We start from the raw sequence: 28000 nt of genomic DNA, 5'->3' as shown, positions 1-28000 counted from the left end.
GTAGCATGATATCTGTATTTGGTGGGTTACACAAAATTCTGCTCTTGGAGCGGGTGATGGAGGGGGCGTGCCGAGCTTTGCTGGACACAGGACGACTTCTTACAGGTTAACAACAACAACAGCAGGGCAGAAAACATGTCTCAGTGTTAGTGCTATACTGGGGTCATTAATGACTGTCACAGCTGCCTGTATAGCTCACATACTCAAGTTAATGGCTCATACCAAACAAGCTACCATTCAGTTAAGAATATGACAACCACACACCACTGTTAGTCTTTTACACTGTTGAGCACAGCATGTGCCATGAGCCATGACAAGCCATGATCACATAATGGATTTATTAGTTGTTTTGGTACATGGTGCCAGTCTTATATTTACTGAAGTAGAGCTGCCTGTCATGTTGATGTGAGCAAGTATTGCTGTTTGCCTTCCTTTGTGCACAAATGCAGACAAGGGCACCACAGAGTGACTGTGTGTCAGCTCCCTGACTCTAATCCACTGCATCATCTGGTTTAAAGGTCCAGCAATTAGAGTCAGGAGGCCAAATTCACTCCACTGGTGGACTGCCGCCTCAGCGCACAGTGATCCTAGAAGGGCTCATTACCTTCATACAAATGGACAGTGTAAGCTTTGGAAGGAAGGACTCTAGACTACTTTAAGAATAGCTACCAGGTATTATTGACAAGCACATGGGAGTTATTACACCAGGATTACTGTACTGTACTGCAGGTGTCAAATTGGTACACCAAACTAACTTGAGACTGAAACTGCATGTTCCAGATCTGAAGCGGAGGTAACATTGAAAAAAATAAATTAATATAAAATAAAAAAATAAATCCAAGTATGAGAAAGAAAAGTATGTAAAAATGAAAAGTCCAGAAGTATTATGCTGCTGCATGAACTGACCCCTGGTGGCTTGGAACAAGACTGTGACAAGTGACTGGCACACAAGCACTTCAACCTATTATTACTAAAAATGCCAAAACACACCATTACCAAAAACTCTTTGTGTTCTATCATAATTATTACTATTTATTATTAATATTATTATTAATATTATTATTGTTATTATTATTATTATGAGGCTGTGGGATGAATTCCTATGCTGTGAGGCACAGAAACTTACAAGTGCAACTTTCTACTGAACCAACAAATGCAAAAACTTGAGCCATTACATGATAAACAAACCTCAGGGTACTCTCAAAACTTTAGCCCCTCTCTCTAAGACAAAAAAGTCTGGTCATCAAAGAGAGCACAGCTTCATCAAGGTCAAATGCAAAATCATCCCCCTGAAAAATATTGTCGTCTGCTCCTTGTTTGTCTTATAAATGAAAAAGTAACAATAAGAAGTATACAAAGACTCTCTTTTCCATTTATACATACATCCCTGTATTCAGATTATAATTTCACACAAAAAAAATTCCTTCAAAGATGGTTTCTAGCAATACATGGCCGAGGTGTGAACACTACTATATTTTGACATCACATCCCACATTATACAGAACAAGAAAAATTTGCCCAGCTGCAAATCATAATAATAAATGAACAATATCCAATTACATAGATTAAAGTTATGAGACATTATTTTTGCTTTTCTTTGGTAATCCTCAGCCTACCCTCAATGTAAAACTACATACATGAATCAAAACTGCAGTTTGATACCAACAAGTGCTTTCTTTTAGCATCTCCCTAATAATAACTTTACAATCCACGTCCAACTCCTTTATCCGCCACAAACCAGTTCGTTCAAAACATGTTAAGTGCCCGTGTGTGACCATAGCCACCAAAATTTTTCGACAAGCATCTCTCATCTACATTTTTTCATCTCATTAAACTTCCTACCTTGGGTGGTTCTACTGAATTCAGAGTGAAATATGACATGCCCAGAAAGGCAATCTATGTGGAAGTGATTATCTACATACCACTAGACATTGCCAGCTGAGACAAGATGAAAGGATCTGAAGACTAATTGAAATATATGGTAGTAACATTGTCATCAATAACTTCCAAAGTTGCATTAGCAACTACAAGCTGAGTGGGACAGTAGGATTCAAGCCTGCTTAACTTACTATACTTACGTTATTCCCCTAAAACTTACCATCAGTAGTTACCGAGACTCAACCACTGAACACCACCTGTTATTAGCCTCGTATACAACACACGGCACATTTTGGTTTGCTTTAATCAATAGTTACTATTCATCCAGACTTTCCTGATAAAACACTGCTAATATAGCACTATTCTGTTACTGGATTAAGTACTAGTGAGCCCCAACTCCTTAGCCTCATTCACATGTCACGTAGGCAATGTTGAGACACACTAGAGAAATCCCATATCACAATGTTAACACGTTGTTGAGGGCTGCATGTTGAGGCCTCTTCTTGAGCAGCAGCACAAACTCTGCCCTGAACCATTGCTAACAAAGTCTTGTCACTAATTAAACATTTAACAAGATAACAGGCGTATCACTGTGCTGCTCTGCAAGAAAACACTTCAAAATTTCTCCCTAAGACATATAAGCATATAAAATATGCTTTAACAACAAGGGGAACAGACCTACTATGGACTTATCATGAAGTGCAACAGACAGTTCTTATGGAAATGCCTGGATCTCAACTCTGGAACACTCTTACTGACCAAATTAATTAAGTTTCCCGTGTTTGATAAGCAGAACCAATCAATAAAGCTGTTTAATTTAATTACAACAATTTTCTACACCATTATTAGTAAACCTGTTTCCAAAATGAAACAGGGTGGGGAAGGGTCCAGACTCTAGAAAATGAGAAATAAGTTAAAGACAAAATAGATTACCCAGTGAAATGGGCCAGGCATCCAGTGACACACCATTCAATCTTCAAATTCACTCCTTTCACACAGCCAAACAGGCCTGTCTAGTATTTACTGGGACCTGGACAGGCACAGGGTCCAGCTCCAAGGCTCTGAGACCTTTAATATTTTTGGAGGGGGAAGGTCAGTGTTTCAGAATTGTTCTCCAGACAGATAACAGGTAGGGATGAATCACTGGGAATCCTGAGCAAATTATTTTCCCAAATGGATGTCAGACCAAGAATGTTAAAAACCTGCAAGGTGAGGGCAGAGACTTGAGCATCCTGCCATCCTCTAACATCGGTTCGGGTTACTAGTACTGTACAGTTAATGATCCATGTTCCAATAAACTTAGTGTGCACACTGTTCAGCATACCAATTTTTTGTTGCTTCTATACAAATAATTTCTTAAGAAGAAAGTGAATGTAATCTGTCTCCCTTGCTGTGCAATGAAAGCTGGAAGAATGAGATCGGTTTGTAGATGGGTGTCCTGTACTAATCCTGTGGATAAACTTTTACGGCATATAAGGTTCGGTCTGTCGTGGTTGAAACCTATCAAGCTAATCCTGGCATTTGCTTTCTAGTGGTAAAGTTGTGTGTCTTGTGCTGTGACTAGTAAATTAATCCTGTTTTAAGGAATAGGGTTCTAAAGTGCAGCAAACTGTGAGCAAGAAGTTGACAGGCATCAATGACTTTAGTGATTAATGCAACAAAAAACTCCCATTTCCTAAGTGGTCTAGATTCCAACCAGAACCATTGACACTGAAAAGTGAGTGTACTGGCAAACTTCTGCTTGCATAGATGCCATCAGATAACATAGCTCACTACATGTCTAAACTGAGGCCAAAATGCTTTTACTACTCTTCCTTCAGGGAATGAGGCAAATGTTTCAAAATCACAATTGCAATCATAATGCAAGTGGCCAAAATAGATAAATAATAACAAGTAACAAAAATGAAAGAAACATCTTAATGCAATTAATTGTGTCATGATGATTGAAAGGAACTGAGCAGTCATGATAGGCTACAATGTTCCACAGGAAAATTCTATAATTTTGTCTTGCTTCAGAGTAATAAATTAACACAAAGGAAAAATATTCAGACTGCAAAGCTTCACTGCGGTCTAATCTTCCTGCATGGCACTATGCATAAAACATACTCATTAGAGAAAAGGTATGTGAGCTAGGTGAAAAATAAGGGAAAACATACGAGATTATTTATGAGATTCTGCAAAACTTTGTCTTGCGCCTCCTAACTGAATTAAGAGAATTTAGAAAATAGAATTCTGATGTCTTTGGTTGTCTTAAGAAAATTAAATATACCCTACTTGCCAATAAATAAATAAATTTGTAAATAAATTCTCTCTAAATTAAATTCCACCAAAATTAGAAACAAATATTAATTGACAGAGGAACATGGCAGCCTAAGTAGCTAACCTTAAATTAGATTCACAGCACTTCAAAATTAGTTATTAGATACTACTCAGCAGACTAATTGATTTCATACACCTCCCAAGTCTTCAAATACATGATCCTCCAAACCCCTGCATGGATTGATCCTAAAATATTCTCTAGAGACTGTTGCATCAGCAATTATCCTATCTGCATCACTGGGACTACTTTCACTTAATGTTAGTGCTCTATCATTAAGTGAACTTGTATTGTCCTGCACATCACTCGTTGAGGAGTTGAGTGAGAGGCGCCCACTGGCACTGGTCGTGTGTTGGTGGGCAAAGGCAAGGTTACCCTGTGGGGCAGGTGAGGCACTGGCAGTATGAGCCTGGCTGGTTTGGGTCACCTGTGAGCATGCAGGGTAAGTCTCAGGCTCCACATGTGCAGGTGAGCAACAGGTTGGGGAGTAAGTGGTTGTAGCTGTTCTAGAATTTTCATCAACTCTGACTGGGGAAGTCACTGCGTGGTGGTTGGGTTCGGAAAAAGATTGTGCTGTGCTGATGGTGAGGTGGTCTGCGTCTTGGAGTGTGCTGCTTACAGTGTGGGTCGAGTCAGTTTCCTGAAGACTACAGGTGTGAATATTGTCAAGTGGTTGGTCCTGGCTGGACAGCGGGGGGTTGGGGGAAGTGGCCTGGGAGGTCTGGGAGGCACGGTCCATCACAGGCTGAGGTACGCCGGGAAAACTTGGCATGAGACCAGGCAAAACAGGAAGGTTGTCATCTAACTCTCCTAGTGAAGGGTGAAGCACCTGACTGGGAACACCATTTCCTTCATCTGCAACTCCAGAAGAAGCACTGTCTTCATTATCAGATGCAGCAGCAGCGGCTGCTGCCATGCACTGTTCAACTCTCTCCGAGTAGTAGTGGGGAGAACAAAGGTAGTCTTTTAACCGCTGAGGTAAGGGGAGCTCACTGATTAGGTCCCGACGAACATGCTTCACTATCACAAACCTGCAAAAGATATTACAATATTAAAAAAAAATAAAGATAATGGATATGGAATTGTACATACCAGTGTATTATCAGTTATGTTGTATGGTGCTGAAACACGGGCAATGACAGGAAGAGCAGAGGATATCCTAAAATATGATTATAGGACGCTGAGGTGTATGGCTGGAGTGAGGTGGCAGCCTGGTAGGACAGGGTGCCAAGTGAGGAAGTGGTTTGAAAGAGATACAGAGGAGAGTGAGGGAAGGTTGCAATGTTTGGACATCTGAGAAGAGAGACAGAGGGCAGAGTGCTGAGGATGGTGGAGGAAATAAGAGGTACCTGGAAGGAGACAAGTTGGAACATAAAAGAGAACATGGAGAGGAACAGTGCAACAAGACTTGGAAGTGTTTGAAATAGAGGAAGGATTAGCACTTGATTGAGCAAGATGGATCCAAATCATAGCAAGTCTGACTCTAAGAATGGGAGAAGATGGACTATAAACGAAAAAGATGAAGTCCCCATTCTCAAATCAAATAAACCTTAAAATGAGTCTGTCTCACACACTCCTGCCAATCTCTGATTTAACTATCTATCCGTATCTGTGCCACCCTGCCCCTTCGTGGGAGCTTCTCTCAAGGGGGTGGCCATGGTAGAAACCTCTCCAGTCTTCCTTGTTTTGGCACTCCCTCTCAGCACATTCAAGTCATTGCCTGCCAACTCTTTTTCTCCAAAACACATCCACTCTACTGATCCATTTCCCTGGTGGTCTTCTCTTGACACCCTCCCCAATCACACTTCACAAAGTCACCCTCACTCTTTCTCATCTCATGCCTAAGCCACTTCAAAGTACAGTGTTTCACCTATTCAACCACTCCACAATCTTTGCCCTTTGCTGTTACACCCATACCCAGTGGAGGGCACGGTTCCGCTAATCCGCTAACCGCTAATTAGCGAAGCTAGCTTTTCGTCAGCTGATTAGCGTTTTCGCTAACTTTGGAAACAGTTAGCGGACCAATTAACTTCTGCTAAAAGTAGTTCCTCCTCTGCTAATTTTAAGTCCACTAAAAAAATCATACAGGTTTGTTCTTGTCTGTTTTGGGCAGACACAGCACCAGTTGACCCACATGGCTCTATAATTCTAGGGCTTCCACTTTTGGGTAAATAACACCTTAAAGTAGGGTATTTGGCCAATTATTAGAGAATTTTTTTGGTATTTTAGGGTAATGCATCTTCCATTTCCAACTCTTTGAACTTGGGATTTAAAAACAAGAATTTGATGATTTCCACCTTAAAAAAAAAAAAAAAAAAAAAAAAAAAAAAAAAAAAAGTCAGTTATGGAAAAAAGTAGAAAATGCATAAATTTGCAGGAAATCTTGGTTAAATTATACGGATTTAGGATAAACTGTTGAATTTAATTTGTTTATTTGTGTACACCTTTATCATTTGATTTTGGCTTGTTATACCTTTCTGGAAAGCTCTATGTCTAAGCTACAACATATTGAAATTTCAGGTCACTAGGTCTGTTTTTAACCCTTTCAGTATGGTGACGCCGGCTTCGGCGTCACCATATGGAAAGGGTTGATCCTCTTCTAAACCTCTTAATCCTTTTCCATTTCCTCTTAATCCTCTTCTAAACCTCTTAAGAGGAAATGGAAGAGGATTAAGTGGTTTAGAAGAGGATTAATTCTCTTTCACTTCCTCTTAACCCTTTCCATACTGTGACGCTGATGTCTGTGTCACCGTATTGAAAGGGTTAAGGGTTTTAGAGCCAAAATACCAAACCGAAGCTATATCCATATAGAAAATATTAGTGGTTAGCGTTAGCTTCCACTAATTTCTTTTTCAGTTTAGCAGTCTAGCATAAGCAAAGCTATCTTTTCAGTTAATAGATTACTAGTTAGCGAAGCTAACTTTTCGGTTAGCAGTTCCCACCACTGCCCATACCTAAACTCTCATAAATTATTTTCCATATTGACATAAAACATTCATCTCTTATAGTTTATTTCCACCGGGTGTATTTGTGATTGCTGTGCTATACTCCATGTTCATGTCTTTTATGCATATGAGTTAGGAAGATAATGCTGTTTCTAATGCCCTTTTTTACCCCCATGCTCACAATTATTTTCTAACTCTTCCTGATACACCAATAACCTGTCTGCCTTCACTACTCCCTCCTTCATCTCTCTCCATGCTCCCATGCTTACATTGGTAAACTTCAAATTCAATAATTTCTTTCTTTCCCTCTTCCCCCACCTGACAAATCTTACTTTCTGCCATGCTCCCTGCCCTAGCTTTGTATGACTTTGCAAAATCAATTCTACTCTCTTGCTGCTCAATCTGTGGTAACGTGAAATATACATGATTTTAATCATCCCCTCTGACAACAAGAGTTTCCTTACAAGCAGTCCTGATTCCACCGTTGTCTTAATATGTAGTATGCACATATAACATGATCCTATTTCAAGGCTGCATAGTGTGAATGTAAGTGAAAGTATATTTTTGTCTGGATGAACAGTATGAATGGAAATGTATGTTGCAGACATAGGGATAATATATGATGATATGTGAGGGCAACATATCTGATGGTATTTTGTGACAACCAAAATATTTAGAGGACAAACGTACTTGGAGTTACAAAAAGTTTAATATGCTTAAATTGTTATGACATGAGCTTCAAAAATGATGGAACAGCAATACAAGTATTTTCTATTAATTTTACTCCACAGGTAAACTGTTCAAAATCACAAATGTCCTACCGACAAAGATGCTGGAGACTTTGAATGTGCTTGAATCTGGAGACAGGGTGAAGGAGCTGCACCCTCATAGGACCCAGGACTGGCCTCCGGTGAAGGAAGAACAGGTAGCGGCCACTGCGTGAGTGTTCCACGGCATTTTCTATGAATTCCACGATAGTTTGGCTCTTGAACTTTGTGAATCCTCCAAAGCTAAAGTTGCCTGTGGGATGAACAAGTAAAATAATGCCTACAGTGGATCTGTCATACTGAGGGCTTATTACTGTGGCATGCAGACCATTTCTAGGTTGACAGCTATTGTGGGGTACAGAAAAATCAATATGAAAATATTCTATATGTCATAAGTTATCAGCACTTTATAGAATACTGCATTATCTGGACTTGTGTCTTTTTTAGATTAGCTTACCTTGGTCATGCTCTATTCTGACATGTCTGATGAAGCCATTAAGCTTGAAGGTGAGGGAGAAAATGTAATGGTGGTCTGAAGAGTCTCTCACTATGAAGGATCCATCAGGTTCATTGGCCAACACCTTCTCTGCTGCTTCCCCACTGATGGGCCCCCAGTACCATCCACACTGAAAAATGAATTTACTGGAATTGTCAATTTTATCACAATAATAATTCTGAATATCATTAAATTATAGAAAAAACTACTTAGTAGGGATTCCACACTTGCTTACAATAGCAATTTCATTACATTAACCAACTTGTAGCAATAATGAACACAAGCTATGGAAAAAGATTAATAAGTAGCAACTGTAGGATTTACTTACATCCTTAACTTTTTCTATAATAGATGCAAAATCACAGCCTTCTTCTTCCCTTCGTTCTCCCCCAACTTCAGCTTCAGGAGTTTTTGGGGAAGTTTCGTTCTCCCCTGACGTGGGCAGAGGTAGTGGAGGCAGTGCCCTGTTGGTCACTATGGCTGGTGAGCGGGATGGGGCCACAGTCTGTGTTGGGATGTTGGGTGTGCTGACAGGCTGTTCATCAGTCTCAGCCCTGAGGTTACCCAGGCATGATAACAGGCCTGTGTTTATGCCATTGGAATGGCGGTGGTTGCTGTGGTGGTTCTGCTGGCTGTTTTGCTGGTTTCTGGTGACTGTAGTTGAAGCTGGGTTTGTGGTATGGTTGTGTTGTGGACCTGAGGTGGGGGAGCAGACAAGGGTTGCAGTTCCATTGCCTGCAGTTTCTGAAAATCCCTGAGTAGCAGCATCCACACAGTTCCCACTTTTTAATCTTGTACCACTGGACTTGGTTCCTTTCTTGAGGCCAAATATTGTAATAAGAGTGTTACGGATATTACTTGATATACTTCTGCCCTTTTTTCTGTTGTCATCAAGTCTGTTTTCAGTACTGTCTTTTCTCTTGCATGACTTCATTGCATTGAAAGGTATAATTCTGCATATTTTTGACTGCTCATTTATATTTTTATTACTTTGTTGCACCCTACTACCCTTGTTGCAGTTTATGGTGTCATCAGACTCATGGAAAGATTTCCTCACTTCTTCTAAAGTCATGTGTATTGGTTCATGGTTTTCCTTGCTGGAACTATGCTTGGGAGTCATGCTGAGAGCACAGCCAATGTTACTGGGCACACTGTGACGTTTGCTGGCCTTCAGTATGTCACCACCACTAACTGAGGTAACAGACTGGCCAGAGTGTTGTCTGCTTCTACTGACACTACTATCCTTTGCTGGCCTGGTACTGCACACTGGATCAAAGCTGCTAACTTTTTTTGAATTGCTGTCATGCAGCAAGGTGGCACTAACGCTAGCATTGTTCTTGGCATGTCTCCTGTGGTGCCTCTTTTTGGGATGATGTATAATGGCCTTTGGGTGTAAAATTTGGCCCTCTTTAGGTTTCACTACATCTACTGGCACTGCATAGATATCTCCATCCAGTGGCACATTATAAATGTCACTAACATCACTGTGGGAGGCTTTAGAAGTAGGAAAGAGCAAGGCATCGTGTGACACAGCGCCAGTGATAAGGTGAGAGTCATCCATGCGAGGGCCAGAGCTTACCAGTGAGTCATGGGAAAAGGAGAGGCTTGACCCCAGAGAGGACCTGGAGTGTGGTCGATGTGAGGGACTATATGGTAACTCTGGAGTCCAACATAGACCAGGACTCCCACAGGACAAACCTAATAGAGGGATGCTGGATTTACGATTCCCCTTGCCTCCCCCAACACTCCACCAGCTGCTTTCCTTCTTCTGATATTCCTGACGACACTGTTCACGCTGACACTGGCCGGAGCATTTGATGGACCACCCTCGATAAGAACTGACAGACAGGGCTTCTTCTATAATGTGCTTCACAAACAAGGATGCAAACTTGTCAATCCAAATGCATTCCCGGGCCATCTGCTCGACTTCACTAACACTAGGAGGGTGGTGGGCTTCCTTCATTTTTCTCAGTACACCATTTAACCCACAGTTTTCTTGTATTATTAAATTATCTTTGCCATAACAAAATTTGTTTTCATAAAATGCCTCATTACCTGTGCAACCATAATCAGTAAAACCTTGTTTGCACTGTGACTCCGTAACTGGAGCAGAGTTCACTGTTATCATAAAATTTTGCCTCATCTTTCTTGCCTGCACCACTCCTGGCCTCAGTGGACTTGTGTGAGGACTTAGGGCACTAGGGTGAAGTGGTATCACAGATGAAAAAGCTTCCTTGGGATTGTTTCTTGGGGATAAGGAGTGCCTCTCGGAGTCCTGACAGTCACCGGGCACAACGGCCTTATTGATGTCTGCTGCTTCTGATGATGGAGGAAGGTGGTACTGAATGGTGGTGGTGGTGGTAGTAGTTGTTGTTGTGGTGGTGGGACTATGGTGCATAGTTACTGGACTATGGCAAGATTGTGTGGGGCTGTGATGGCTGGCTGAGGGACTGTGTTCAGAGGATGCAGGACTGTTGTGGGAGGGCGGAAGGCTGTGTCCTTGGGCTGTGGGACTCTCAGAGTGAGGCCACAGCTCTGGGAGGACTTCCAGGCCAGCTGGATCACCATCGAGGGAACCAAGCCATCCCTCACTGGTCCCACTGCTTACACTGCTTCCAGCCTGAAATGGTTTGGAGCTTTCTTTATTCAATCACTAAAAATGATGATAATTTCATTAGTACACTTCAAAGATTTGCTTATCTTCTTGATACACATAATTTCAGTAGATATAATATATTGCTGAAAGTGCAAGTTTATGAACATACATATAAGTCATAACAAGTTTTTACAATTTATATTCTCTGAACAAGCATCTGAAAGTGGGACTCAGCAAATGAGCTGTCATCTCTAACTGCAGAGTCTGCTAGGCCACCCTGGTGTCACTCTCAACTTAGAACAGCCATGGGGAAGGCACACTTACCCTACGCCTCAGTGCATGTGTCTCAACGCTGCTGCAACTGTTGTGCAGCATGTCCAGTGAGTGGGCTGAGGCTACACCAGAGTCAACAGAGGCCTCTGATGCTAAGGTGCTCTGAGAGGTGAGAGGGGTGAGGGGACTGTGTGGGGTGAGGGGTGTATGAGGTAGGGGTGTATGTGGGGTTATTGGGGTGTGGGGCAGGGGTGAGTGGCGAAGTGGTGTGTGGGGCAGTGACTGTAGTGGGGAGGTGGGGGAGGTCTGTGGTGGGGGTGATGACTGGTGGGGTGCCTCTGCTGCTATGGTTGGTGGTGGTAAAGGGGGGGATATTTGGGGGGGCTGGCTGTCAGGACCCTCCATCTTGACCTCCGCTGCTCTGCACCGCACCCACCTGCAATGTGACTATTATGAGGCACACTTTCTTGTTCCCAATCCTGCAAATGGGCATTTCAAGCTATTAAATGGCCTCAGTATCCTAATCTCTGTTCTTGTATTGACAAATGCCTGAGTAGCAATATAAGAAGAAAAGAAATGAGCCATACTCCTCCCTTATAAAAATAATGACAACAAAATGATATTGAAACATAAACATTATTTGTATGAAAAGGAGAGCCATATATAATTATAAAAAAAATGTGAAAAAAAGTCACTAGCAATAACTAAAGATGAATTCAGGAAACATTCCCAACAAAAGTCAACAGCTTAATTATGGTCAATTCTTAACAATATGGGAAATGGTGCACCTTGATCATGATTTGCTGGACTAAACCTTTTACTACTTACAAGTCAGGAAGATCCTGTAGTCGGCTACATGTTACCTCCTCATCAAGACCTGCAGTGAAGGGGAAATTGCACTTGTAATGTGACAGACCCTTGCAAAGTTTGGAGACTATGATGCCTATAATTGTATTCATAAACATAAAGTTACTATAACAGCCAGCAAAGTAGCATATAAGGTAAGTTTCTTTTCTCAACACAAGGTACTGTATCAAAATGAAAAATGGTATGCACTTTTGATAACTGAGCCACTAAATTCTGAATTCCTTGATATAAAAAATAATAATTATAAAGCAAAAAAAAACTAGTAATGAGTAATGATCACCATCGTTACACATCTCAAAAGGGGAGAAACAAGACACCTCTCCAAATGATTCTGACTCTTTCAGCAGGCTTTTTTTTCCCCCTTGAGCTGCCTCATTTTCCTTAAAAATAAAAGGATTTAAGTGTGTGTTTACTTAGATGTGATGTATAAGAAGGAAGCTACACTTGTAGGCTATTGCCTCCAAATCTCAGATTATAAAGCTTGGGTTTATTTATATTCAAGAATATTTTTTGGCTTGAGCTACAGTATCTCCTTTTCAAGGTCATTCCAGGTCAGTGCATCTGTGTGTGTGTGTGTGTGTGTGTGTGTGTGTGTGTGTGTGTGTGTGTGTGTGTGTGTGTGTGTGTGTCTCTCTCTCTCTCTCTCTCTCTCTCTCTCTCTCTCTCTCTCGAGAGAGAGAGAGAGAGAGAGAGAGAGAGAGAGATACCACACTGGGAAAAGAAGAGAAATATAGCAAGTACTTCTGTATATTACATCTTCAGATTAATGGCACACCATTAGTCTGAGATGTAAAATACGAAAGTACTTACTATATTTCTCTTTTTTCTCCTCCCCAGTGTAGTATGTTTACACATAATTATGTCTTCGCAGTGAAGTGAAGCTACAGCATATATATATATATATATATATATATATATACACACACAAAGAACAACCTATTTTGTATACATATTTGACGGTCCACTTTTGCTTTTCTGCAGATGGGAAGAGGAAGGTACACAGCACACAGCAACTATAGTACATGATGTCTTCATTAAAATAATTTAATATAAAAAAAAATCGCATCTGATGCAATAAAATTGCTGAAAACAATCACTCGCATTTCACTCACTTGGACAGAGACTTGTTAAGTTAGTAGTCCAGTGGATGCAAGTGTGCCCTGTGTGGCTCATGGTGCCCGATGCGAGAGTCACGGCCACGGCGGCGGAAGAAGGGTGACTTTGTTTATTAGTGCACGCAGAGCTGATTGTTGCAAGGTTTCGTTGCCAAGGCTGAAAGGGGCCGTGGAACGCTGCTGCTCCCCTGCTGTTCCTTCCTCCACGCACCCTGTCGGCCCACCCACACACTCGGACTCCCCTCGGCAGGGGAAGAAGCAGCAATGGTAGTGCTCGTAGTAATTTTCACTGGTGGTGGCTGGGGTGAATGTGCGGCACCGTGAGGGAAGCCCAGCCTCCACACTTCTTGGCACTGAGTTAGTATTCTCGCCTGTGTCACGTCCGATGCCATTCCCCAGGCCACGGAGGAGCTCTGGTGCGTATGAGTGCCACTCCAGTTGACACAAGCACCACCAACACTGGCACCCTACACTCCCAGCTCCGAGTGCTCGCTGGCTACACCACTATCACATTCCGCTGACGAACGAGGCGACGTGATACTCGGAGTTCCATGGGCCGTGTAGGTGGGCGGGGGAGAGCAGTAGCACAGACAAGAAGTCTGGCTCTGTGTAGCGGCGGCGGCGGCTGTGTGTAGAGTACGCACGGGGGAGGGGCGCTGGGGGGAGAAGGGGGAGCCAACGCGCGTAGTAAGACACCCGTCCGATTCCTCGCACTTACAGTAATTGGCTAAATTATCTCGACTCGGTTGCTAGAGTTCACGGTGGCACTCTAATGGTTCCAGCAAGCTACATTTCTGCCATACTAATGTCTTGAATACAGCAAAGTCTTGCGGTTAGCTGGGGTAGATGAGGGGTGCAAGTGCTCGGAGAAGCATTCTGCACTGCACGTCAGTGTGCAGAGCGAGCCTGTCAGACTGAGGCAGCAAGGGCGATCGGTATAAGAGAGAGAGGGTGGCAGCGTGGTGGCGTGTGGGGGTAATGTAGTATCATAGAAGGCAGGTAGTAGTGCCTCTTGGCAACGAAGTGACGGTCTGTTCACTACGCACCACACCTACACACAGTTTAGCTCCTCCCTTCACACTTTCCCAGGCTACAAGGTCAGGGGCACCCCAACGACGGCTAGAGTGACGAATAAGAGAAGCTAGAGGTAGCAACGTAACTGAAACCGTGGCCAGGGCCGGGAAGGCGTGTCCGGAGTGCGTGCAAATTCTGACGCAGTCGCAGACGATAGGGAGAGGGGTGCCACCCGACCTGAGCACTAAATCAATTTCATTTTCAGCCTTTCCACAGCGCATCGCCCCTGTGCACACATTTCCGTACACCGCCGGGGAACCAGCTGAGCCCACCTCACTCTCCTCCTTGCTGGCCCTCCCTCACTCTCTCCTCTCACCATCCCCATCCCCAGCTACATCCTTACACCAAGCTGGCTCGCCACACCGCACGCCTCACGGGGGTGCAGGAGGACAAAGAAAAATGGAAAAATACGTGAGCTAGGGACAAGGTAGAGGTGATGGCAGTGGCGGGTAAGGGAGGTGACCGAGGAGGGGGTGGGGGCGCGTGTGGTGGCGGCGGAGTGAGTGAGTGAGTGGATACAAAGGCTGGCCGCCCCGCCATTCATGCGCAGTGGGATCAATAATGCCGCGGGGAACACACACCACCGCCGTCCTCTACACTTTCCCTCATCATCACCTGTCCACCCCTCACCGCCCTCAGTATACTCAACACCACCGCCACACCGCCTTCACCACCCACCCATCCGTTTAGCCTTTGCTTCTGGCGCCACTATCGCCACCAGCAGCTGTCCGCCTCATCACCACTGCCACTACCATCTACCCAATCCTCACCACCATCTACCTTGCCCTAACCTTTGTCTAGGCCTCGCTGCTACCACCACCACCATCACCGTCGCCACCACCATTCCAATTCATTCATCCAGCACTCACTACCACCCACACCATTACTAACAACCTGGCATCATCACCACAACACCAACGCATCATCTAGCCATAAGCCATTATCGAATCGCCAAACAAGTTTGATACACTGCAAGACAAACAAGCACTCACCCAGTAAAATAAAATAAAAATAAAAATTTCTTACTAGGACAAAAGAACCTAAGAAAAGAACCGTGATAAATATTTTAGTGCCACTCCCAAGACAACAATAAAAACTGGAGTAGGAAGACAGACAAACAACAACAACTACAAAGAGAATAAAAAAAAACTAATGTAGTAGGAGGGAAATCGGAAAAGAAAATTTCATGTGTGACCAACCTCAATTTTTTTGAGAGCCAGCCAATCAAGAGTTATGTTATATTTATTGTATGGTCATCTTATTGATACTTTCAAATCACAGGGAAACAAACGGTGATCGTCCTCAGTAACCTTTCCTTCTCTCGTCCACAGCAAACTCAACCACCACTACCACTGCTACTAGGAACACCAACCATCCCCTGCCTACATGCGTTCTACTAGTGGCGAAACAGCAACAGTATGATCATGATACGAAAAAGTCCATCTCCGTTACCACTACCAGTCTCCTTGTCACCAGATATCACTGAGCTGCCAACACATGCCATGCCAGCCTCTCCCTACCAACATGTCCTCTCTGCCCCCTGTCAGCTGTCACTGGTTCCCTGTCGTGCCCGCCCTGCCCTCGCCCTGCTCCTTCACCTCCCTGCAGCAGACGGGCGGTGAGTGGGGCGGGAAATACCTGGCAGATTCCCGGCGTGAATAATTGGCAGGCATTAATAATGAACAATTATCCCTAGGAAGGATCGATTAAAGGCAGCAGGACTAGCCCAGACCTGCAGACCAGCCAGCCAGCCAGCCAGCGCCAAGCCCGGGACTGCTGCTGTCTGCTGCTTTGCTTTACTCCCCTCTCATCCCCTTTCCTTCCTCTCTCTCTCTCTCTCTCTCTCTCTCTCTCTCTCTCTCTCTCTCTCTCCAAGGTTGCCCCAGCCCCTCCCCGGCGGCGTAGGTTATTCAGCGAGGCGGGGGGGATGCGGTGCCACGACAGCGAGCGTGGCCCCACCTGCTCTCTCTCTCTCTCTCTCTCTCTCTCTTCCGCCTCGCCTCTGCCGCTAGAATAACCGCGGGAGACTTAGACAGGTGCACCAGCAAACAAAGAATTAATGAAAGTCCCCGGAGAAGCGGCGGGCGAGAGGTCAGCCCTTGTCAGAGTCATGTGTGAGTGTTGTGGCCGTAGCCTTGACCGGGGCAGGGTCGTGGAGGATCTGCGCAGCGTCACCCATTTCGCGAGCGTGTTTCGCGGCTCACGACTCAGGGATACTACGGTTATTGTCTTCTAGTTCCCAGTGCCCTAAACTCTCACTTTATCTGTTCCTACCTACTCCCCTCCCTGTTTCTAAGGTGACGCACTCGACTTTTATTGTCGTGGTTGAATATCACTGCTATTATACGATCGAATAGTTAGCTAATCCATGATGTCGTATGAGAAACTGTCGTCAATGAGCACGATACGAAATCTTGTTAGGGATATTTTTTTTTATGTACCATCGTTTATGTTCTATACTGTCAACATTATTCTTATCAATTCCATGTTTCATCTATCAGGTAATATAGAATCCAATAAAAAAACGAAAAATGTAATTACAGGATTAGGAAATAAAGATGAAAGGGAGTCACATACTTTAAATCTGAGTTGAGAACAGACTGAACAAAATCATGCATTACTGTATAATAATGATAATAATAATAATAATAATAATAATAATAATAATAATAATAATAACAACAACAACAATAACAATAATAATGTGCATGTAATCATACTACATATTTAACTTCATAACCTGGGGACATTTATTTTAAAGGGGTGCATGTTTATGTGTATGTATATAACTATCATGCTTGCCCTCAGCTAATGTTTACTCTCTTAACCTGTCCGAATAATGCCCCTCCAGCACTAAGGTTACGAAACACCTGTTCTGACTAGCCACAAAACGTCACCCCTCCCTCCACATATCGCTAGGCCCCTTCAACATGCAATATACATTTCAAGCATGTCCACTTAAATATACGAACGACTGTCATTTTCACTACTATGTCCCCGTTAACCATTATCATCATCAGCATCCATTACTAGACCCCTGCGAGAAAAAAGCCTTTCTCAACGATCTTCACCTCTAATTTCATCTCGCCATCCGATTTTCCGTCTGCCATCACTTCTCTCCGCGATCTTTTAAATAATTTGAGGGTAATATGGCACCTTAGCTACTGACCCCCTGTATAGACTCCATATAGTGACCTCGTTGTTTCTACTTACAATACATAATTTCCTTAACCTTTTTGAATGCAAGGATGTTTATTGTCTCATCCATTAATGTCATCGTCTCTTTACTGCCCCCACAACCCTCTATTCCTTCAGTGATAACTACTACTGCTATGAATGAGTTAATGCGTGACTGACTGACCGAACGAATGAATGAACGGATGAGTGAGTGAATGAATGAATTAGTAAATGAAAAACGAGTGAGTCAAAGAAACGACTGAATGACTGAGTGACTGTATGAATGGACAAACGACTGAATGGATGAATGAATGGGAAGGTATCTACTGCATCCTAAATCACCGAGTATGTGATGACTCATTAACAAAAAACAAAAACTAGCAATCTGATTCATCCTTACAAACAAAGAAATTCCCTTCAAACCGCCCAGCCTAAGAACCCCCCCCCCCCCCCTCCTCTCTCTGAAGGAATCGGGCGGGAACTTGGCAAGGAAGGAGGCGGCGGTAAGTAATGGTGGGGGAGAGGGAGGAAGAAGAGGAGGAGGAGGATTGGGGGCGGAGTCGTAGTAGTCATAGTAGTAGCAGTGGCAGAGGTGGGGGATGGTGGAGGGGAGGGAAGATGGTGGGGGTTGGGGTGGGGGGGTGGGGGTGTCAGTGCCAGAAGCAGCATGGTGGTGGGGGAAGGTGTGGGGGGAGGGGGGCTTGTGTCAGCAACAGGTGGCCTCTTAAGACGCTTCTCCAAGACGCCGCCACACCTCGCATCGCCCTACCCCCCCTACATCCCCTTCCCTGCCCCCTGTCCCCGCACGCCCCCCTTCCCTCTTGCCTTACTTCGCGGCCTGGCTTGTATGGAGGACTGAAGGAGGAAGAAGAGGAGGAGGAGGAGGGATGAAGGGAAAAGTTGTAGCTTGGGGTGACACGGGGAAAAGAGGATAAAAATGAAAGAGGAGAGAAAAGAGGAGGGGGGGTGGGGAGTGGTGATGGAGGTGGTGCTAATTAAGTTATCATTTTGGCGCGGTTGAACACGAACAGGGAGTGGTGGGGAGGAGGGAGAGGAGGAGGCGTGTCGAGTGGTGTTCGCGGAGGAAGGGGAGGGAGATGTAGGCACTGACGCCGTGGTCTGCTACAAACACACACACAGGTGGTAAGGACCATCACACCTGTCCATGCCTTCACTCCTTCAATAGTTGTTTATTTGCTAGGTAATGAAACCCCATACACATCCCCTTCCCATCTCTCTCTCTCTCTCTCTCTCTCTAACCCCCCCCCTAACTCTCTTTCTCTTCCCTCCCTCGCCACCGCCCTCTCAACAACCAGAGGAGAGGTGCCTTAAAGCATCACACACACACACACACACACACACATACACTGTCCACTACCTAACATCGCCTGCCAGCTGCCCCCCCCCCCCTCTCTCTATCGTTATGGACCCACCCCCCTCCTCTCCTCACCTCTTATCACCGTTACCTTTAGTGGCCATCCTCACTCAATACGCCTCCCGTTGTTCCGCCAAGCAACACACCTGCCGCCGCCCTGCTCATTGGCTGTCCCTCTCACCCCACTTTCTCCTCTCTCCCCTCCTTCTCCTTTCCCCACTTACCTTCTCATGTTACTCTATCTACTCTTTCCCCTCTTCCTCTCCTTTTCCCACTAACCTTTTCCTTTTTCCTTCTCCATATTCCTCTTTCTCCCCAAACCTTTCCCTATTTTTCCACATTCCTCCTCTTACTCATCTCCTTTCCCCTCTTCCTCTCTTTTTCCTACTAACCTTTTCCTTTTCCCCTCTCCATATTCCTCTTTCTCCCCAAACCTTTTCCCATTTTTTTCCACTTTACTCCTCTTACTCATCTCCTTTCCCCTCTTACCCCATTCTTTCCCCCTCTCCATTTACCCACCAATCTTCAATCCTTCCTCTCCCTTTCTAACCATTTATCCTTCTTTTCCTTTTCCTCTTCCCCTCTTTCTCCTCTTCATAACCCCCACCCCCCCTCGTCGTTTCCTTCCTCCTCCTCCTCCTACTACCTGCTGACGCCGCCTGTTCCTGTCACTCACTGTTAGAACTGACACAACCGATGGAGGAGGAGGGAGAAGGAAGAGGAAGGGAGAAGGAGAAAGGGGGAGTGATGGAGGAACTGGGGGGAACAAAGGTAGAAGGAACCAGACGGAGGAACAAAGGGAGAAAAGAGGGAGGAAACAAAGGGGAGAGAAAGACGGAGGGGAACAAAGGGGGAGGAAGGAAAGAAAGAGGGAGGGTGTTGGCCGCCGGACATCTCGTCGACCCTTTGACCTCTCTCTCTCTCTCTCTCTCTCTCTCTCTCTCTCTCTCTCTCTGTATCTCTTCTATGCACTCTAGAATTTGCTACAATACCTAATAATAACAGCAGCAATAACAACAACAATAATAATAATAATAACAATAATAATAATAATAATAATAATTATAATAAAAATAATGATAAAAGTAATAATAATAATAATAGTGGCTACAAAATGCATCTCCCCTGCTTAAGATTATATTCAGCCTCCATACAGCATCTCCTCCTACCGCCCTCCACCTGTTCCCCACCTCCCGAGTCCTGTGTCCTGGCACCGCTGAAACATCCGCTTCATAAATAGCCCAGCGTCGATAACCAGTCCATAGCTATTCAGTCTACTTGTGGCATCTACTTTTAGCCGTTTACCGGTCCCGCCTGCCCGTCTTCATGTTCTGGTCCTAGTAACACGCGCCGCTTCATTAATAGCTAAACACTGACAACCATTACACAACCTCGCCGGCTTCCTACCCGTGTACTATATGCAAGTCACATGGGATTTGCTGCTCTAGTATGAGTTACACAAGGAAAAGATGTAATTTTGAAGTTCTGGCACACGTAAAGCTTGTAGGTTATTATGAGTTTGTATGGTGCTGAGGGACGCCGAGGTAGTACGGTTAAGAGGAAGGAGTATTGCATAATTCAAGTAGTAATTTGTAGCAGGCGTATACTTAACTGTGCCATAATGAGTAATCAAATAATTACTTTAGAGTGAGGAACTATCCAACAGAAGCTCATTACTGTGTCGTGACTTTTCCCTTCATAATTAATAACCATCTCAGTGTTCACTGCAGCAGATAGTTCCATATAATGTCCATTTATGAGTGGATTCGATGCTAAAAACATTGTTTTTTTTCTTCCTTAGCCTGTGTATATGATTTTGTTCATTGACTCGTCAAGAATCCAGGGAAGGGCAAACAGCCAGCAAAGTTTTTTTTATGTGATTTTTATGAAGAGATGGTGGGAGGAAGTCTCCTTAATATATTATAATTAAATCCAAAATATGACTTTTCATGGAATAATGCAGTAATGATGTTAACCTGATGAAAATGGAATACACACCAGACAAGTGAAGGATCATGGTTTAGTCAATGCAGCAACTTATGGTGATTAAGGCATTAATATTATCAGTGGCTTTATATATGATCATACTATGTACCCTTTGTCACATACTAAGAAGTAATTTTTTAACTGCAATAGCCAAACAATTGTCAGTGTACATATTGAAAACAGAGTTGCATTATGACTATGCATATATGATTTTCACCCTTATACACAGCAATATGGATGAGGTACCGTAGTCAGGGCTGCAGATGAATTTAACACTCAACTGTTCAGTGATTAGGATAGGCAGGAGGATGGCAATGAGGAGAATGATTCACTGAACTTGGAAGGTCCCAGTGTAACCATGGATGAAACAAAGAAAGCTTTCAAAGGGATCAGTATGGTAAAAGCAGATGGCCTAACTATAGACAATCTTAGCTTAGTAAAAAATGCCACCATTATATCAGTTCACAAAAAAGGCAACATACCGTACTTAAAGAATTACCAACTAATTTGTTTTCTCCATGTTACCTGCAAATATTTCAATTAGATTGTTTAACAGAGTAAGTGCAACATTAGATTCAAATCCGTCAAGAGAATAAGCTGGATTTCATAATGGATACCCAACCATTGACCACATCCAGGTCATCAACAAAGTTGTCAAAAATATGCCAAGTGAAACAAACCACTATGCATTTGACTCAGCTAAAACTTCAGTAGTCATGTGGGCACAGAGGAGGCAGTGTAGATGAAATGTACATAAAACGAGAAAACGAAGAAAGCTTTAACAGTGTTAGGCATGGTGACAATATCTCAAAGACATATGTAGATGACAATCTTACCAAGTGATTCTGAGAAAAACTTGCAAACAATGATCAAGAAACTCCACAGAGAGAATCTGAAAGTAGGTCTTTAGACCTACTTTCAGATTTTTAATGATTACTTGGCAGGACAACAAATAATGATCAGGAACAAAACACCTGAGAGTAGAAGAATATGAATATATGGGACATGCAATAATTACAGATCCCACCTACAAAAAGAAACCAGAAAGGATATAGGAATGGGATTGAAAGCTTCTGGTAAACATAGTAAGATCATGCCACCCTCCGGGAATAGAACAGTGTACAATCAGTTGAGTCTGCTAGTCCTAACATATGATTCAGAAACTTTGCTGCACCTCACAAAGGAAAGGAAAGGAAACTAAGAAGAGCAAAAAGAGGTATGGAGAGAAAACTGCTGCATATAACTTAGACAGAAAGCAAATCAGGGAGCGGCAAATCAATCATTGATCAATGGGGGCATACGCCGGGGGACATGTTGCCTCATTGATGATTGTAAGAAATGAACTTTGGCAGATCATGGTGCAGAACTACTAAAAGATGGACAACCAAAGTAAGAAAGTGGCAACCTAAAAATTGCATAAGTCAAGGCAAAAAAAATAATTAGATAATTTGCCAAAGAGGATAGAGTTCAATAACATCAGACAGAGAGATGAAGAACATTGTGAAAGGCTTTTTAGCATCATAAGCTGTCACAACTTTTTTACACAGGAATTTCTTGAGAAGGATCATTATGTTATTACTAATTTCAAGCCATAGAACACCAGCATGGATGACTAAGCCTGGCTGCCTCTGCAGGGGTTAGAGTGTATTGAAATATTTCATGTAGTATGGTAATCATACTTCGGGGTGTTATGAAATGCCAGGAATATGAGTTCTCCTGGGGGAGAAAACTGCTATGATATTAATAGTATATGTATTCACTCAGTAGCCCATGCCAGTCAATGTTGCTCCTGACCCTTTTTATGATTGAAAAATTCTCCTTAGGCTTCCATAGGAAATCAGGTATAACTAATAAAAACCTGAGGAAGGTAAACTTTGGTAACCTGGATGTCACACTGACCCTGTCCTGTGACTATAGAGGATGCCCCAAACTTTACCTTTACTTTTTAAGTAAAAATTAGACTGTCTAGGTAAATTCATCAATTAACGGTGGGCCTTAAAGGTTGTACTAGGGATGAGCTGTGTAAAGTTATTGGGACAAGTTGTGTACCCCATTCAGAATCTTTTCTTGAATGATATTTCATAAAAATTATGAAAAAGACTTGTTTTATGAAATTTCTAATTAACTCATTGTTGTATGGTACCAGTTTTCTTTCATACAAGCTATAGTGCCACATTATTCTCATTGCATATACTGCCAAAGGTTAATGATAGAGGGCCAAGTTTTCATTTACAGGAAATATTACAGAGACCTTTGGAATTAACTTTCCCCTGCAGCTGTGGGCCTTCTGAGGGTGGGCAGTTGCCTCCTTGGAAATCTGTTATATTCCTGTTCACTTTCATTTGCAAGCTATGAAAAAAAATTATATTTTTCAAAACCTCAAGATGACACCTGGTAATTCAGTCATTGAGAAACTGTATGTGCCATTGCCTTGTGGTTCACCAAAGAAAATCTGAAATTAGTGAATATACTGTGTATAGGACCCAAAACCTATTTGCTCAGTCTCCCTTGCCTATAGCAATATCATTAAGCTGTATCTGTTGACAAGGTTCTCAAGAGAACCTTAGATAATTTACTTCCATGTATTAGAAGAAAATGCACTTGTGAAGCTAAAAATCTTTAAGTTTACAATGACAGAATATATTCTGCTTTTAGAAGACATTTAAAAAGTATCTACCCTGTGGATTTTCTATGTAGTACTACTTGTCTCATGCTACGAGCTTCTTTCTCATTCCGAAACACATGTAGCTACACTGATACTTACTCTCTTAAAACCTGCCTGGGATTTAAACCCGGGCCTCAAGGTGTAAGGTGGACTCTTTGGCATCAAGCCAAAGACATAACCCCGAGTCTGAAGCTGTCCGAGTCTCTCTCTTACATGGGTTCTTTCCCAACCCTAGATTAACTTGCACATGTTTTAGAGGTCTGTGTGGGTTAGTTCATGTAAGCATGCCATGTAGGGCAGGTGTGGGCATACAATTAAAGAAAACAGAGGTGTGGATTCAATTTTGAAATTATCTGTGGGTACAAGTACAGTATACTTGTAGGAGGTGCAGGGCAGGTACAGGTCAACATGTAAGGTAAATTTGGGGGCACACACAATGGCTGCATATAGACTCAGGGCTTGGCTCATGCTGCCCCCACAGCTCCATTTGATCCTCTTTAGAGAATTTTGTTAGAGTCCAGGTTGATAGGCGGTCATCAGGATGGCATGTGGGTGGTAAAGGGCTACTTGGTGATGAATGAATATTATCAGCTTGTAGAGGCGGATTGGACTTGAACCTGGGTCCACCAGGACACCCTGGCTGAATGCTGACCACTCAGTCACCATCTTGCACCTCTGTACTGTAAGGTGCAAACCCTCCTGACCACAAAGCAATTACTTGACATCTGGGCAGCAGGAAAAAAACAAGTTTAGAAAGAAGTCTATTATATGGACATAATAGGACTTCAGCTATGGAGTGACCTGCTGCTCCAAGGAGGATCCTTGTGAATAATATTAGAGCCATGATGCCAGCAAGAAACAAAGTAAGATTTTTATGAAAAACCCTCTGCATGAGATAAAAGATTTTGTTTAACCCCAAACATTGGTGAAATAGTGCCCACAAATCACACTAGAGACCTGGGAGTGACAATTAGTGAACATGCCAGCTTCAAAACACCCATACAAAACATCACTAAACAAGCACAGATGCTGACAGGCTGGATCCTACGGACATTCATCACCAGAGAGGAAACTTGTATGCTGGTGCTGTGGAAAAGTCTTGTCCTCCCCAAACTGGAGTACTGCTGCCAACTCTTGAGTCCAGTGAACATTGGGGAAATTGAAGAGCTTGAGGCAGTACAAAGGAGCTTCACCAGTAAAATAACTTCAGCAAAAGGTCTTAAGTACTGGGAACACCTGAAACTACTCAAACTGTACTCAATACAAAGACGCAGGGAACGCTACACCATCATATATACCTGGAAGATGCTGGAGGGACTTGTGCCAAACATTGGCATCAAAACCAGCCACAGCAGCAGGGGAAGATCATGTTTTATAGATGGCCCAAGATCCAACAAAGCAAAACTGAGAACCCTGTGTATGAACAATTACACAAGAACAGGGCCAAAACTGTTCAACAGCCTCCCGGTACATGAGGAACATGTCAGCTTGCAGTGTGGATGCCTTCACGAAAAAATCAGACACCTTCCTGCAGAAGATTGATGACACACCACCACTGCCCATGTACTTCACCTGGCCCCACTACAACAAACTGGAACTCAGGATACCTCTACACGTGCGGGAAAACGGTGGCAGCAGTGGCACAATGTGTAGCTGAGGCCGTCAGGCTGAAATCATCCTAAGGTATCCTTAAAGGGCGGGTGATGGGTTTTTTCCAGTCTGCCTTTTTCTGCCGTAATTTTGATGTTTGCATTGGGATTTTGGGGTCAGTGTGACTCCCAGGCTGCCACACAACTCCTCCGTGTCATTTTCAGTGTTTCTGTCACTGTAATAATGGCAGGAGGAGAATTTTTTGGATTTTCCTCGTCTGAGTCCGCACCCAAGTATCCACGCCAGTGACCTCAACTCCTCATGAACCTCCTCTTGCTCCCAAAAGAGCTTTCAGTGTGAGCATAATTGGGAGAGCTGCAAGTGACTTTTTCAAGCCCTGAAAGTAGTGTTAGGGCTGAACACAGTGACGGCAAAAGTGTTGAACTCCAACCCCTTATCCGTTAATGTGCAACTTCGCTTTGGTGGCCACCCTGTAGATCAATCTCATTATGGTGATGCTTGAAATGATATTAAATAACCTGAGGATGCATCCCACCACCCTTTAGGGTTATCAAATTCAGAATATGAGGGTAATGAAGGGGCTTTATACCAGGGTTGAGGGGGGAAAAGGAGAGGGTTGCTAGACACACAACACCACCCACATTTTACGCAGAGCTCTAAAAAAAGGGTTGTGGCGAGCTAAAAGTTACTGCATTTCATCACATCACTATGGAAACACTACATGACATAGAGACTTAAGATTTGTGGCAGACTGAAGAGGAAGGATGGATAAAGGAAATGCCCATAAATTTAAAGCTATGGGCATAGACCGAGCCGTGAAATTGATAATGGAAAGTGAGCGATTTTCGGGAAAATATCAGAACATCCCCACCCATTAGGGGTTAAAACTCAACTGGGACGTTGCTTACTTTGTCCATTCTTTCTCTTCTCTCTCCCTCTCAAAAACACTTGGAGAGTTCTTGCAGAGGTTACAAAACAGTGCAGTGTAACCTGTTTATCCTAATTTTTGCTAAGCTGCTCAAGAAAGTGAAAAATTTGATAGGTAAGCAAAGGTAAGCCAATAAAGTATCTGAGGTAAGGCAAACACAAAGGTTTATGCACCAAACCTTTTAACAACTGCTATTTTTGGGTTATAATCTTTATACAGAAAACGTAATTCAGGCAGGTTCAGTTAGACCCCAGAACCAAGTTCTATAACACTGGTTAGTGTCCCTGATTACAAGGCCTGGGTTTGACGAAGCCCGACCTGGGCAGTTGGTGTATAGCCACCCAGCTGTACTTTCTTCCTTTCAGGATGGTCAATTATTGGTACAGCTAAGGAAAGCTGGGGAGGGTAAACTATGGTAACCCAGATGTTACTTTCGCCCTGTGTTGGTTTAAGGGCTCTCCCACCAGAGGCTCAAAGGGCCAATGGAAAGGAAATGAGTGCTGTGTGTAGGTATAGCGTATGCTCCCGACTTTTTTTGCCTTTAGCCAAGCTCTGGAAAGCTAATATGATATGCATCCTTGATCTATATACTTATTACTGAATATACACTTCATCTACAGGTCTCAGTAGACTAATTTTCAGGAAATTAGTGATTCAAGAACTGAAAAGGTGATTTTTCGAGAACAGAATGCAGATAAATAAAAAACACATTCAAACGTACCCCTCCCTTAAAACAATAATGAAACAAATAAAGTAATTAAAAGCATAGTCTGCCACTGAGGGCTGGGTGTTTTTAGGGATATCTACCCAACATGTGCAGGTTTATGAAACAGTAATACTAACATTCTATGAACAATCCTTTCGTTCCCCTTCATCATCAATTCTGACTGATGCATCCTAACCCTGACACCTAGTTTCATTTGGCTGTGGCAACATAAAAGTTTATAATCACACCCATCCCTCTTTGTTCAGACCCTGCCCCGCTTCCTCCCCAAAAATTACTATACAACTACATCCCCCTAACACACAGAAGGCAAAACACAGAATCAAACCACACCCCAGAACACAAACAATGCACATCAAGACACCACAAGAAAACAAACATGACTGCCACCTACCTGACACGGCGGACACACACACACGCACACACACACACCTGTCTTCGTTAGCCAGGTGTTGTTACTCTCCGCCACAACATTCGCTTTAGGCCTCGTGCTTCACCATGGTAAGGACAGGCGGGGTGCAGTGGGGTGGGTGGGGGTGCCTCGCCTGCCCTGCCCAGCCTGCCCAGCACCACCCATATTCCGTCCCTCGGAGCAACTGGGGGCCGTCACTCCTGTCCCCAACACACCTGGGGGCCGTCACACCTGTCCCCAATACACCTGGGGGCCGTCACACCTGGCTCCAGCACACCTGGGGGCCGTCACACCCACGGTCTCGACCGTGTTCACACTTGTCCCCAACACAGCCGAGGCCAGTCACATCTGCCTCTAGCACACCTGGGGACCGTCACACCTGGCTCCAACACAGCTGAGGCCCGTCACACCTGCCTCCAGCACACCTGAGGCCCGTCACACCTGTCCCCAACACACCTGGGGGCCGTCACACCTGCCCTCAGCACACCTGGGGACCGTCACAACACACTTGAGGGCCCTCACACCTGTCCCCAACACACCTGGGGGCCGTCACACCTGCCTCCGACACACCTGGGGGCCGTCACACCTGTCCCCAACACACCAAAACAATGACGTCATGAGACCAAAACAATGACGTCATGAGACCGGTTTTCCGATTGGTGGGTTCCTGTGGAGCTGCTTCCCTCCATGGCTATCAAGGATTACGCCAGGAAACGAAGGATAACAATTATGGAGACTGAAAAACACCGAGATGAGTGTAAAAGGAATGGTGTGTTGAGGTTTTAGTATGAAGC

General features: G+C 43.8%; 1 protein-coding gene across 4 annotated transcripts; it reads right to left on the bottom strand.

Annotated features, from left to right (window-relative positions):
- On the bottom strand, nucleotides 1-27831 carry LOC127000782 (uncharacterized). 4 transcript variants are annotated; one of them, XM_050864846.1, is made up of 7 exons: nucleotides 27746-27831; nucleotides 12101-12149; nucleotides 11324-11708; nucleotides 8732-11023; nucleotides 8365-8533; nucleotides 7962-8160; nucleotides 1-5226 (listed from the first exon to the last, which is right to left on the bottom strand). In XM_050864846.1, the coding sequence occupies exons 3-7, from the start codon at nucleotides 11675-11677 to the stop codon at nucleotides 4326-4328; spliced, it is 3915 nt and encodes a 1304-aa protein (XP_050720803.1). In that variant the 5' UTR covers nucleotides 11678-11708; nucleotides 12101-12149; nucleotides 27746-27831; the 3' UTR covers nucleotides 1-4325. The 4 variants fall into 4 exon arrangements, with proteins under 4 accessions (XP_050720803.1, XP_050720787.1, XP_050720794.1 ...); XM_050864830.1 differs by lacking the exon at nucleotides 27746-27831 and adding an exon at nucleotides 27189-27739; XM_050864837.1 differs by lacking the exon at nucleotides 27746-27831 and adding an exon at nucleotides 27227-27739.
- Between the last annotated feature and the right edge of the window lie 169 nt (nucleotides 27832-28000).

This window comes from Eriocheir sinensis, chromosome 2, assembly GCF_024679095.1.
Source record: "Eriocheir sinensis breed Jianghai 21 chromosome 2, ASM2467909v1, whole genome shotgun sequence".
NCBI lineage: Eukaryota > Metazoa > Arthropoda > Malacostraca > Decapoda > Varunidae > Eriocheir > Eriocheir sinensis.
This window is presented reverse-complemented; position numbering and strand designations above follow the sequence as displayed.

What these genes read in the sequence shown, in the direction of transcription:
- LOC127000782 (XM_050864827.1), bottom strand. Translation starts at nt 13,312, where the DNA reads ATGAGCCACACAGGGCACACTTGCATCCACTGGACTACTAACTTAACA. An exon ending in CTTAACAAGTCTCTGTCCAA is followed by an intron (nt 12,150 to 13,251) that starts GTGAGTGAAATG and finishes CCTTCACTGCAG; the next exon opens with GTCTTGATGAGGAGGTAACA. An exon ending in CTACAGGATCTTCCTGACTT is followed by an intron (nt 11,709 to 12,100) that starts GTAAGTAGTAAA and finishes GTCACATTGCAG; the next exon opens with GTGGGTGCGGTGCAGAGCAG.